This window comes from Solanum stenotomum, chromosome 5 (assembly GCF_019186545.1).
Source record: "Solanum stenotomum isolate F172 chromosome 5, ASM1918654v1, whole genome shotgun sequence".
Lineage (NCBI taxonomy): Eukaryota > Viridiplantae > Streptophyta > Magnoliopsida > Solanales > Solanaceae > Solanum > Solanum stenotomum.
Genome location: NC_064286.1, coordinates 7,305,246 through 7,319,958, shown reverse-complemented (window position 1 = coordinate 7,319,958; position 14,713 = coordinate 7,305,246). Strand labels below are relative to the sequence as shown.

Genomic DNA, 14,713 nt, shown 5'->3' with positions numbered 1-14,713 from the left:
AAAAAATAAAAAATTGAAGTTGAAAATATTTTTTAAAAACAATAAAAAAAAATTGATAGGGGGGGAGAGTAGTGGGTGGGGTAAAAAATAAAAAATTGAAATTAGAAATATCTTTTAAAAATATTTTTAAATATTTTTTGGGAGGGGGTGGGGTAGAGGTAGGGGTGAGGATGGGTAAAAAAATTGAATTTAAAACAAGCTTTAAATTATTATATATATATATTTTTTTTTGGGGGGGGGGGGGGGGGNGGGGGGTTGGTTTGAGGGTAGGGACAAAATAAATTGATTTTTTCAACAGAAATGTAATTGTAGTTTGAAGTTGGAAGAGAGTTTTGGAAAATGTTTTCCTTAAGTTTTGAAGGGAAGTCATTTTCCTTAAATTTGAGGAAAATGAGTTGATTTGGAAAATATTTTCCAAAACATTTAACCCAACCAAACATGAGAAAATTGGAAAACATTTTCCGGAAAATATTTTCCTTCATACCAAACACACCCTATAATCTTAAATAAGTTATAGATATTTCTATGAGGTTTTATATGAATAATCAGACAAATTTATTAGCTATTTACTTTTTTTAGCTGCTATACATAAATTATATCTTTATAATGCACAATTATACACATATTCTACTTGAAGGACACATATATTATACGTCTGTCGAATATTTTAAGATTAATCAATTGAATGGACGACTATCTAGTATCTAGGTTAATTATCCTATGTCCCTCTCTGGCTATCATCACCAATGAACTTATTAATAGTGGATACATCTCATTCTTTGCTTTATCAACCCAAAATCAGTCTCACTCAAATTAAAACTCCAAATATGAAATAGAAGAAAATCAAAACTATAATGAATATGTCGTGGGAAAACTTCATTTCTTATGGACCCATCTTTTTTTTTATACCAAATAGGAAGCCGTACGAGTTACTAATTTCTTCTTTTCTTAAATTTCCAACCTTTTAATTAGGGCTCGCCATAAAATATCGAAAACTAAATTATTGAATCAAATCGAATTTTTTGGTAATACAATATTTGGTATGGTAATCAAAAGGTATTTAAGTTTTGGATTTGGTACGAGACAATAGAATCATTTGGTATTAGTTATCTCCTGAATACCAAATTTACTTAATGAAGTTCATATATTATGAGGTTCATAACTCATTAGTACAAGTCCAAAGAAAAAGTTAAAGACTAAACATGAACAATCTAGATACATATGTCTTTTAGCTGTGTCAACTTACTGTTCTTGATGTCTTCTTACTTGTTGATCTTCTATTATATTGCGTCTCTACATAGAAAAATAGAAATAATTGGAGAGATAACATTAACTTTGTAATACAATCGGCTACAACTTCATTACAGTATTACCGAATACCGTATAGAACCAAAGTTTGATTTACCCATTACATAATTACCAAAGTGAAATTTAAAATTTTGATATTTGCTATCTACTTTTAACTACCAATTACCGAATTTCCAAATAACAAAACCCAAAATTGAAAATTTTCTAACCGAATACCGAATGCTTACCCCTACTCTTAATAACTATTGGAGTAAAAAATGTTCAAGGATACATATATTTTTTATTTTTTTGTTTTAGTAACTGAAATAGTTTCTCAAGCATACATTTTTTTTTAGTAACTTAAATAGTATCTCAATTCCTACGCTTGAGTATAGATCATAACAAACGCAATAATTCAATATATGATTAACGCATATCTAAGTCATTGAATTATCAAGGTTAAAATTGGAAATAAGAAACACATGTTTTAAATTATATATAATAGGGAAAAAGGACAAATATACCTCTGAACTATCGCAAATGGTATGCATATACCCTCTGTAATTCTTTTGGGACATTGATGCCCCTGCCATCCAAAAACTAGAGCATTTGCCTTCACTCTAACGGAAGACTAAATAAGGACACGTGAAACAATCTTATCCGTCGATCTAATATTTTATAAATGTCGGATCGGTAGATAAGATTATGACACGTGTATGCCCGTTAGTATAAAGGGTATATATGCTCTAGTTTTTGGACGGTAGGATTACCAATGTCCCAATAGTATGACGGAGGATATCTACATACCATTTACGATAATCCGGAAGTGTATTTGTCCTTTTTCCCAATATAATATATTCCATTTTATCCAATTAATCAAACAAAGCAATAAAACTAAATATGTGACAAGTTCATAGGTATTTATGTGTTTCTCCTATGTGTGCATGTATCAGTACCCATTTTTGTTTTTGTTTTCTTTTTCTTTAGGGAGAGTGAGATGCGAGGGGGAGACCTAGGGCCTAGGGATGGAAATACAGTGCATAAGGGCAGTGTTGTGACACATGAATTCAAAAAAATGGCATCCATATAAGTGTTGTGATTTATCTTTGTGTGAAATCATTTCCAATTTCACGAATAACAACAATAACATATTCAGTATAGTCCCACAAAGTAAGATTCAACGAAAATAAAGTTTATGTAGACCTAAAGACTACCTCTAAGGTAAAGTAGTTGTTTTCGATGAAATCTTGAGTCAAGAAAAAGAAATTAATAATGGGAAATAAAGAAAATAACAAATAATAATACTACAACAAAATAATACTATAATCAAACTACACGAAACAACTTATAGTAATAGGAATTGAAAAACAAAATACTTGAGTGATACTACGACTACTAGAATGGACAACAAAAAAATACTTTCCTACCTACGAATATGGTCTATGGACACACTCCTTTAACGCATTTTTATCTAAGATCATATTCTCGATGAGCTATAACTATGTCATGTCATTTATAATCACCTCTCTTTAATACTATTCACAATGGCACAACCATCCAAACAAGTACAAAAGGAGAAAATAGACAATGTGAGGGGGCTGACTCCTGAGGACCCTATCCAACTTTAACCTCACAATAATTTTATTGATTTTTTCAAGAAACATTCCTAGGAATAGATCCTCTCTTAAATCTCAAACATTCGTCAATATTTTGCCTTCTTTCCAAGCACTTGTTATCTCTAGAATATCTGGATACCAAACCCCAAGCACTAATAATATGGTAATAGAGGCTTCAAATTGGTAGTATATAATAAAGAAGAAAACATAGAAATTTTAATCATATAAGAAAATATCCTAGTATATAGTAATCCTACCTTTGCCTATTTTTCACATTGGAAGGTACAAAATATCAAAATATAAATTAAATCTTTGATATACACTATTGGAGAAAAAGACGAATGAAAAAAATACATGCAAAAGCATTATATATATATATATATATATATATATATGAAGGGACAGATGTAGCCCTTTTAAGTACAGATTCATCTAAATCCATAACTTTTAACATAGAATATATATATATATATATATATATAGGTCTGAAAAATACCTCAACTTTGGTCGGATTTACTGTTGGGATACTAAATTTTCATAAGGACCTATTACCTCCCTAGACTATTTAATACCGTATTTTTTACCCTGAACTATTTAATAGTGTATTTTAAATAGGGGCGAATTTAAGCTTAAAAAATGGGTCACCTGAACCCGTGGTCATCCGACAAAACTCGATGTATTACTTATATAATTTTTAAAATATATCAAATAGCAACTGAAGGAACCCATGAATACAAACAACTAGATGGTTCACTGGTTTGAGTGTCAGTTTTCCACTTTGAGGTTGAGAGATCGATTCCCAGATTCTGCATTTTCACAACCTTGCATTTTATCGTATTCACAAGAGAGTTTCTGCATTCAGCCTTTTTTAAACTTCTTCTAATGACTTTTTCTTATAATAAAATTTATTTATTTTGCAAATGTATTTAATATTTTTCTTATGAAAAACCTATATTTATTATTGCTAAAATAAATAAGGCCCCTCAAATTTGAAAGTCTAAATTAGTTGCCTTTTTTCTTAAAGGGACAGAGCCGTCCCTAACAATGATGCACCCGTCTTCTTGAAATTCTAGATTCGCCTCTGGTCCCGTTCTACTACATTTGTTGTAGTTTTAACATACACATAGAAGCATCTCACAATTGACGTAAAATATATAATCACACTATCTCAAGCGACTTTCTCTCATTTTATTCCAGAGGTAGGTTACTTGTCATCCATGCTGTCTTGTATTTCATTTCCTCACTATATATAATCACATTTCTTTTCTCATTTCTTCAATCTCCCATAACACAAATTAACCAAATATGGAAAATTCCCTTAAATATGTTGCTAGTGAGAGTTTTTCATATAGTTGGTTGTTAAATGAAACTCCTCCTTCTCTTAAATCCACCATTCTTGATGATCAAGATACAACATTCTTGAATTTTTCAAAGAGATTCTTGGAATTAGAATCACAAAATTTCAACTTTGATATCAATCCTACTTTTTCTTTTGTTCATGCTGATGAAATATTTTCAGATGGACATATTATGCCTTTGTATTTTGACAACATAACAAAGATTGAAACAATTTGTAACTTTGACACTTGTTCAATATCTTCAACTCCTCTTACACCCTTTTATGCTACAAACAGAGGAAAACAGAGAAAGTCATGTTGTAAAATCTTGGTCAAGAGGTTAAATTTTCTTTGGTTGTTTTGCAAGAGTTTAGGTAATTCAAGAAAAGGTTCAAAAGTTGATGATTTTGAAAGAAAAGTTTTGGAAATTGATAGTAGAAATTCACCTATGAGAAGTCCATCTCATTGTATAGATATGGAGAATACAATTTCTGACGCAATTTTGCATTGTAAGAGATCATTTGGTATGTTAAATGATCTTTGTGATTGATGATTCCGAGGCGGATTCAGGAGTTCAAATTTAATGGATTCAATGTTTAAGATTCTCATCAATGAACTCATTGTGTTGTTAAGATTTTAGTAGTTTTTCTTCTTTTTTTTTATGTATGTAAGGGGTAAGGGTATGAAAAATACCCCAACTTTGGTCGGATTTGCTGTTGCAATACTAAACTTTCATGAGGACCTATTACCTCCCTAGACTATTTAATACCGTATTTTAAACATATATAATTGCCCACGTGAACATAAAAAATAATGCAAAATTATAAATAATAATGTGTCCACGTGGGCACATATATACCTTTAAAATCAGAGGCGAATCTAGAATTTCAAGAAGACGGGTGCATCATTGTCAGGGACGGCTCTGTCCCTTTAAGAAAAAAGGCAACTAATTTAGACTTTCAAATTTGAGGGGCCTTATTTATTTTAGCAATAATAAATATAGGTTTTTCATAAGAAAAATATTAAATACATTTGCAAAATAAATAAATTTTATTATAAGAAAAATTCATTAGAAGAAGTTTAAAAAAGACTGAATGCAGAAACTCTTTTGTGAATAAAATAAAATGCAAGGTTGTGAAAATGCAGAATCTGGGAATCGATCCCTCAACCTCAAAGTGGAAAACTGACACTCAAACCAGTGAACCATCTAGTTGCTTGTATTCATGGGTTCCTTCAGTTGCTATTTGATATATTTTTAAAATTATATAGGTAATACATCGAGTTTTGTCGGATGACCACGGGTTCAGGTGACCCATTTTTTAAGCTTAAATTCGCCCCTGAACAGGACGATGTAGACCTAAAATCAAGAAATTGTTTGAAACGACCTCCGATCTTTGAAAATTAAAGCACAATTAGCGAAAAATAGGATATAATAGAAGAAAAAAATTCATATAGGAAAAATCACTATTAGTTGTTAGGGCCGTTTTAAGCCCTAAGCAACAAAAGTGATTGCTTGGGGGACCCATATTTTTGGGTACATATTTTTAAAAAAAAAATAAATTATACGAACTTCTAAATTAAAAATAAAATAAAATGGGTTAGAAGTAAATTTTTAAAAATTATTCAAGTGGTTAGTTTTCACTTTTTTAGGGGAATGGGGTAATTTTGGGAATAGTTTTCTTAGGTGGAAAATTGTACTTCCTTATGGATCTCCTAATAATTTGAGCCTATATTACTCTCTGTCCTATATTAATGGATCTTTTACTAAAATACTTTTTTCATATTAGCTGTTAATCTTTTTAAATCAAGAAATCATTAATTAAAATTTTCTTATATTACCCTTATTGTTAATTTTTTTTTTAGTGTTCACATTTATTTGTAAAAATTTTAAAAAATATTTGAGAGGTGAATTAATAAAATTATCTTCCTATTAATGATTTTCTAATATAAGTGTAAAAATGTGAGTGGTCAATTAATATGGGACGAAGGGGGTATTATTTACCTTATATTCATATTCTTTTTACCCTCTATTTTATTGTTTTTATTTTTAATATTGAGTTCTCTCCTACAAAACTTATTGAGTTACTATTTCTTACAACTACAAAAGAACAAAATATGCTTTTTGGTGTCTTCTTCAAAATTTCAAGAAGTACAAGCCAACAAGCAAAAGGAACGCAACATCATTTTGATATCGTTATATCAATTTATAATTCTTGAGTCAGATTTATTATTCTAACTTTATTTTATAGTTTTTCTTGAAAAATTATTATTGTTGATATTCTTAGTTCATATAGTGTTGTTTTAGTTGTTATTAAAATTTATTCAATTTAACTATGTCAACTAGAAAATATGGTTCCAATTCTTAAAAAAAAAGAGAAAAAAAGAAAACTTGAAGATTTAAATAAATTCCCAAAAGGCGTCCTTGATAAATTTTTAACAAATAATAAAAATCTTGAATCTAAAAATATGGGAGGTTGTTCTTCAAATGAACAAGTCTCTAATAGAGTTGAGTTAGATGATAAAACATCCAAAAAGAAAATCTAGAAGAGGTTGGAGAAAAATGTGTCATAATTCTCAATTATCAAGAACTTTTAAATAATTTACATAGTTGCATCCCTAAAAAGTAATTATTAATCATCGCATTAAAATTCTTTTATTATTATTGACTGCATGAATTATCCCTTTGTTATAATTCTACTAGCATTGTAATCCATACTGGCCATGCTTCATGCTTGAGAAAGTGGCATTCTTTGTCTTTCGGCATTTTTAATAGAAGAAAATAATTGTTCTTGTCTTAATGACAACAAAAGGCAATGAAAGTAACACAATGCCTAATAAAGAAACAATGAATCCAGAATGGAGCCAAATAACGATAACATATTCAGTGTAATTTTATAAGTGGTATCTAAAGAGAATGATGTTAATTGTGTACGCAACCTTAAAAATGTTGTTTTTAATAGACTCTCGGCTCAAGTAAAGCCGAGAATGCAGCCAAATGTTTTCTAATATACCATAATAAAATGAATTGTGACAGACAAATAAGTTTGCTAAGTAAATAAATATTACTAAATATTTTCTAATACACCACAAAGATACTTCTCAAGCTACTATTTGTTGGGCCGTAGCACATTTGTTGGGCCAAAGGTCCATATTGTCTAATGGAAAAATTACTTAAATGGTACTTTTTAATAAATAATTACTGATTTTAGTGACACCTTTTAGGAAAAACTATCCATCTAGACATAATTCACTATCCTATATACATATTTTATCTCTATTTTAAAAATATTACATAGAATACCACCTTTTAATAAATGTACCATATATTTTAAAAAGTTAAATCAGATACACAATCTCTTAAAAAATAGTAGTGAATAATTATCTTAAATATATGGTATCCTTAATTAGTGAGACATTAATAATTCAATTTAATTTTATCTCTTTTCAACATTTGTATCTTATTCCCATGTATCCCACCATTACCCCTTCTCCCTTAACCCGTTTCCCCCAATTCACAAAACAAGTTTGTATCTCATTCCCACTCCCACACGTATCCCACCATTACCCCTTTTTCATTAACAGTTCAATATACTTTTTGCATGTACAAGATTCATATCCACTACATAATCAACATTAGTTGAAGTGGCAAAGTAAGATTTTATATAGTTATTCATATTGTATATTTGTTTTCGACCCTATCATGTATCTTAAGTAATATTTTAAACTTTTTTAGCCGATTGATTTTGGGATTTTTACAGTGTTTGAGTTTGTTATTTCTCCATTCCATTCCAAAAACATGTATCTCGAATACATATTGATAAGGAAATACATCTAATTATGTGTAGCTAAATATGAAATGTATCTGAAACGCATGAATTTAGGAACAATTTAGAGTATCTGTCGTATCATTAATCCAAAATATAATAATTCAAATTAATACCCAAGAAAAAATAGATACATGCATACTTAATAAGATACACCAATAAAAACTAGATACATATAATCACATCTCAATTATGTGTTAGATACATCAGTAATGTGTCAAAATCATAAGTCTCCACTTATTGAAACTCTAATACTAATCAAAGCTCATATTACAAAGAAAAAAAAATAGAACATTAAGTAGCTGAAATAAGTACAAAAGGATCCAAAAACAAATTGGACCCAACGGAAACCAAAAAGAAAATAAGCTAAAACAAAAACAAAAGAAAGAAGAAAGTAAAAAGTTTAGATACACATTGAGATAAATCTGGAGAAATGAAAAAAATGATCCCATCTTCGTCCACTGGACTTTTCCCTCCGTGTTGGTTCCTTTCAATCACAGAAATTCAAAAATGAATATCATCAGCACTGAGCCTAACTCTGAGATTCAAGAATGTCTCTTCTAGCATTTGAGATTAAGAAAAGACCAAGATTGATCCCATGGTAGTCCACGATTTTCTAACTTGTTGCCAGGGAGATGAAGTTTTCAATTAGAAAACTCTTGTGGTTTTAGGATTTCGTTAGTTTAGGAAGATTTGTTAAAATTGATATGTTAATGAATGTGCAAATCAGTTAGAATTATTAATTAAGCCTAAATTACTCATTTATTTAAGGAAATAGGTTACACACATTTAATTCAAAATTATTAAAATATGTATCTCTTTAATTCAAACCGTCGGATACATGTATCTCGCGAGTAATGATATATGTATCCGATAGAAAAAAATATTGTATAGGATGTAGTTACCGAAACTATCTTGAATTCTAGTAATTAGGTCCTAAACTAGTTGGATTTATGTAGTTTACCCTACTTTTTATTTATTATCATTTATAGTAATATATAACAATACTATGATAAATCTGCATTATGTATTAAAAGTAAATTATGTATGCAATATATATGTATTATAACTGTTTTAAAATATATTATGTTTGTTTGGCAAGAAATTGACACATTGTATTATAAGTGTATTAAAATGTGTGATAAATGTATTCTACAACAATAGAAATTGTGTTATATGTGTGCTATAAATTGTTCTCTGTAATATGTACTAAAAGTGATCAAGTGGAAAAAGTAATGTTATTGCTATAAATGGTAAATATTTTCTTAATATAGTATATTTATGTAAGTTTCCCTCTGATTATGTTCTCTTTGAAGTTTGGAAAAATTATGCAGATTAACAAATATTTAGTCTATATTATGTATTAAAATTACAGTTTAAGAAAATTATAATTCGTGACTACAATTTCCCCAATTCTTTCTATTCTTCTGATTTAAATCAACATAATTTTGTTCCTGATTGTATAAATTCATAACTTTGTATATGTTTACCCTAGCTATTTGTATACGATTTATGAAAATTTCATAATAAATTGCCCTATTTGTATATTGGCAAGCAAAATATACAAACGGAGTTCTAAAAAATTCTTAAATGTATAAATACAAAATTTGTATATACTTACCCTATTTGTATATTTGCAAGCGAAATATATAAATAGGCAGAAATATACAAACGACAGCCTCCATATCAAACGGAAATATAGTTATGGAGCACAATTATCGAAACTATAGCTATAGAGCTTTATTATGTCTATTATGTTTTCTATAGCTGAAATTTTCTCTTTAAGTTTTGATTCCCAATTGAAACTGGTTTGAGGAATTGACACATATATACAATTTTTAGATTAAATTGGTATGTTTTAGCCATATAAATATTTAGCAGATAAAAGTCTAAAAAAATTTGGCATTTTATAGCTATATGTGTATTCTGCACAAAAATAGGGAATGAAATTTCTATATACATCCATATGACCATATCTCTCTTCAAATTATTTTTCTTTAAAATATAAAAGACATTTAGCATCCATCTCTTTTCCAACTTCCAATCACTTCTCCTTAAAAAAACTAGCAAAATATTTATTTAGAATTATCTCTCTCCTCAAAATTAGCAAAAGTATTTAATTATGACATTGCTTCTTTGAAAGAATATTTTTACGAGTCTACCATCTATAAATTATTTTTCTCAATTGTTTGTTAGAAGTTAGGGTGAGAAACTCAATCCATATTTATATTAACTGTAGACTTTAGAATATATATATATATATATATATATATATATATATATATGCTAAAGTCTACTGTTAATATATATGTTTAGTGTATGCATAACTATAGATTTGTCCGTATATTCAGTTAAATATATTTGATCAAATATATGTTAGTACATAATATATACACGCTTTGATTTCATATTTTGTTTATGTGCCCACTTGCATAATCTAAACTTAATATTAGGCGTCCAATTTATGTTTATATATATTTAACGTTGAAATCTACTGCAAATAAATATGTATTCACTTGAATACATGTGATCAAGTATACGTTTAATCAAAGTATACATTTGCATTATAATGTATACATTATTTATATTTTGTTTGTATACATTACTAGTAGACAAAGTATATTTTGCCGCTATTGATGTGTATAGATATATCACCTCTTGATAAAAAAAAATTAATATGTAGTCATATTTTGTACACACATTGTCAATTGCGTATTCATAATATCTACTGTGTATACAATCAATTTAAATACATTTACATTGGACTGTTATAGAGCTTTGTCTCAACGTACACAAATTCATGTTTAACATTAAATAAGAATCAAATATTTCTTCAGCTTGAATATCAAAGAAAGTTTACATGTGTTGAAATCAATATTGTGGATTTTTTCAAATCAAAATTGTTATGCATATAGCATACCCATAATTGACAATTTTCAAACTCGTCCTCGTTTTTCAGTTCACCATTTCTTTCAAGAATTTCATATTGTCGTTGCAATCTTTCTTGCTTTGTACATATTTTCTCTTTTGAGAATAGGATCTTCGTCACATTCGACATCTTTTTTGAGAATGAACTTCTTTTACCCATTAAAAAACAATAGAAAGCATAAAATTTGTAAAATCTGTTGTATTCTTGTTATTATGTAAATCCATAATCTTGAATAATGTTTCTGTTGTGCCTATTCTAACATTCACATCGCTTTAAGAAGAAAAATCAACTTCAGGCAGAAAATTAAGTCATAAATCTCTAAAGTTTCAAACACAAACTCTCTTACAAAATGAACTATTATTGGTAAAAAAAAAATTAGGAAAAATTACAGAAATCCCACCCTTTAGTTTACTTATTATCATTATCCCCTGTAAGTTTTACAAATCTCCAAAATCCCTCATTTTCGCGCATCAGATTAGTGTATCTCGCGCATCAAATTAGTGTATCATGTATAAAATGTACATCAGATTAGTGTATCATGTATAAAATGTAATATATCTTACTTAACGATTAATGTATCTTGCGTATCAGATTAATGTATCAGAGCTTATATTATTGTATCCGTTTGAGGGATTTCTGTAATTATAAACGTTTAGGGATAAATTGTAATTTTGCCTTAAAAGTATGTGATTTCTGTAATTTGCCCAAAAAATTATTACTAGTGATAATTAGTTATGGCACTAAAATGGCACTATGCAAAAAAGTGGTTGTCGCTATTAATTGACTCAGCTTCACATTATCTACGTAGGCATATACTTCACCCGAATCCCCTCGACAAGAAATTATACTATAAGATATAGGATAGATTTTTTATATTTTTATATGTATATTATTTTTAACCACCTAAATCAAATGGGAGAGATAACTCGGTGGTACTGAATTGTGCAACTTGGGTTGTGAGTGTTATTCCCAGTTTGTAAGTTCGATTCATATTGAGTGCACAGGTTACCTAATTCTTTTAAAATTCAATTCTTTGTTAGTGTTATATATTACTTTGGATTCTATTTCACACATTTAAAATTTTATTTTTCGACCCTCTGAATAAAAGTTTTTTGTTCTTTACTAACGTCACTTATTGTAAGATTGCTATACGAGGTTATTGGTCTATCACCCTACGTTTATTATTTTTGAATATTTTGACATGATCTGTAATTAAATATTTCCCATTATTACTAATGTAGAAATTATGGGTCATTTGATTGCAATAATGTTTTCTTTTCCTAATTTGGTTTGAATTGAAATATATATATTTTATATACAACGACGTTGAGAATTTCATGACAGAATTGCTAATTCAATAGAAAAACCTTATTATATGGACTATAAATATATATCATCTTCTTTTTCCCTCTGTTTTAGACTTGGATTTATTGAAATTATATTTTCGACTCAAATTATGTAAACATTTATACACAAAGAGGAAAATATATCATACTTAGAGGGTATTTGAATTGGCTTAAAGTTGGTCAAATCTATTTTTTAAGTTAGTTGTTGATTTCTGAAAGTATTTGACAAATTTAAAAATAACTTAAAATAAATCAAAAAATGACTTAAAATAAGTTAGGAAGTGTTTGACAAGGTTAAAAATAACTTTAAATAAGTTAAAAATCGAAAGTTGGTCTCCCCTTCTTTTTATTTTTTGACTTAAAAGTCATTTAAGTTTTTTTTTTTTTTTTTGACCCTCCCCTAGGAGCTCCCACCCCTTTTGCTCCCTTGGTGACTCGAAATCGCAACCTTCGGGTTGGAAGTGAGGGGTGCTTACCATCCGAGCAACTCCCTCTCGTCCAAAGTCATTTAAGTTTGATTTTTTCTCAATTTGACTTAAAAACTACTTTTTTTAAGTCAATCCAAATGGGCTCTTAGTCATAATTGATTGACTTTAAATTCATGATTGTTGAAAGTTGCAGAGATGAGGATATTGAGATGGATGTGTGACAATACTAAGAGAAATAAAATTAGACAGAACATGATAGGAGGAGTCGCATCGATGGAAGATAAGAGACGGAAAGCAAGACTTAGATAGTTTGGTCATGTGAAGGAGATGCACGGATTCACCAATGTAGAGGTGATGGTTGTAGACATGTAATTTTTTACCGAATTTAAGGTATTACACCATTTTTAGTACATAAATATTGCTTTTATATATAAATTAAATATTTTATTTTTTTCATCGTATTTTAGTAAGTTTATTTTAAAAGGTTGAAAAACTATAAAAAATATATGTTTTCTTTTTATTTTAATAAATAAGCTAGTATTTCTTAATTATATTTCTTAACTAGCTATTTGACTTTTCTAATATTTTATTAGTTCAAAATAATTAATTAGTATTTTTATTATTATTATATATATATATATTTAATCTAAAAAAAAATAACCTACACTACCCCACTACCCCAACCCACCTACACATTTACCCACTACTCCTCCCACTCACCCCACTACCCCACAACACCCCTATACACACACGACACTACACACACCCACACTCCACTATATACACCCAAACGGACAACATAAAAAAAAAAAGGAAAAAAGAAAGACGTACAAAGACAGAAAAACGGAAGGAAAAGAAAAAAAAAACATTTTTCATCCCAAAAATAAAAACACACGAGCAAACAAAAAAAAAAGACCTTCACATCTCTTTTATTTTCTTTTAAAAATACATCAATTCATCCAGATCTTTGTTTTCTTTCTCATTTCTTTCATATAAATACAACACATATATCACTACATACAATCTATAAAAAGGTTCGTGGGTATTCTAATCGAGGTTCAATCAAGATTTTGCTGTACTTATTCTCTTTATTTAAGGTTCAACTTTGCCTTATTTATTTAATTTATTCATGGAATTTGATGTAATTTTATGACAAATTTTATTATATTTTGTTTCATTCATGAATTTGATAGAAATGATTCATTTGTTAGTTGTTATATCTCTATTTCATTGAATGAAGGTAGCTTTAATTGATGATTTTTATTTATTTATTTATTTATTTTTATTTGTTAGTTGTGATCTCTTAAAAATGAACATGTCATAACATTGTTCTTGTCTTGATTTAGATAATAATGATAAAGTAGGTATAGTTAGGCAAAAATATAAATATAAATAAATTATTGTTGTTTTATTTTATCAAACAAAAAATGAAATTTATTTTTTGCAATTCGATATTGTTTTCTTTGATTAGAAAGTGTGCACTTAATTTTGACATCAACTTTAAGAAATTGCAAAAAAAAAATATGTAAAATAATCAAAAAAATTTATTCTAGAAGTTTAGTATTTTACTTTATTTGTTTTTTTTTAGGAATACATATTTTCTTTTAATGTTAGATCAAACACTTAAATAAATTAAAAAATATTTGTTCCAATTAAGAATGTGGTTACACATCTTTTTTTTGAGATATTAAAATAAACTCAATGATGCGGTGACGCACCTTGTCCACTAATATAATTAGTTTTATTAATTTAAGGTAGTGACTTATAAAAATAAGGTTATTAAGTGTGATGCAAAGAAGACAGTTATGTCTCTAAAATGTCAAGATCGAGAATGCAGTTATGCATCCGGTTTAAGACTAATAAAATTCAACAATTAAAAAAAATAAGTGAACCAGGGCCGTAGACACAAATTATCCAAAAACATATTAAAATAAGTATAAGTCAAT

The 14,713-nt window shown here is 28.3% G+C and overlaps 1 protein-coding gene across 1 annotated transcript; it reads left to right on the top strand.

Moving 5' to 3' along the window:
- The first annotated feature begins 4,117 nt into the window (after positions 1-4,117).
- On the top strand, positions 4,118-4,900 carry LOC125864574 (probable membrane-associated kinase regulator 6). Its single transcript, XM_049544592.1, has one exon. The coding sequence runs from the start codon at positions 4,209-4,211 to the stop codon at positions 4,788-4,790; it is 582 nt and encodes a 193-aa protein (XP_049400549.1). The 5' UTR covers positions 4,118-4,208; the 3' UTR covers positions 4,791-4,900.
- The last annotated feature ends 9,813 nt before the right edge of the window (positions 4,901-14,713 follow it).

Excerpts from the sequence above, each read along its gene's own strand:
- LOC125864574 (XM_049544592.1), top strand. The coding sequence starts at position 4,209 with ATGGAAAATTCCCTTAAATATGTTGCTAGTGAGAGTTTTTCATATAGT.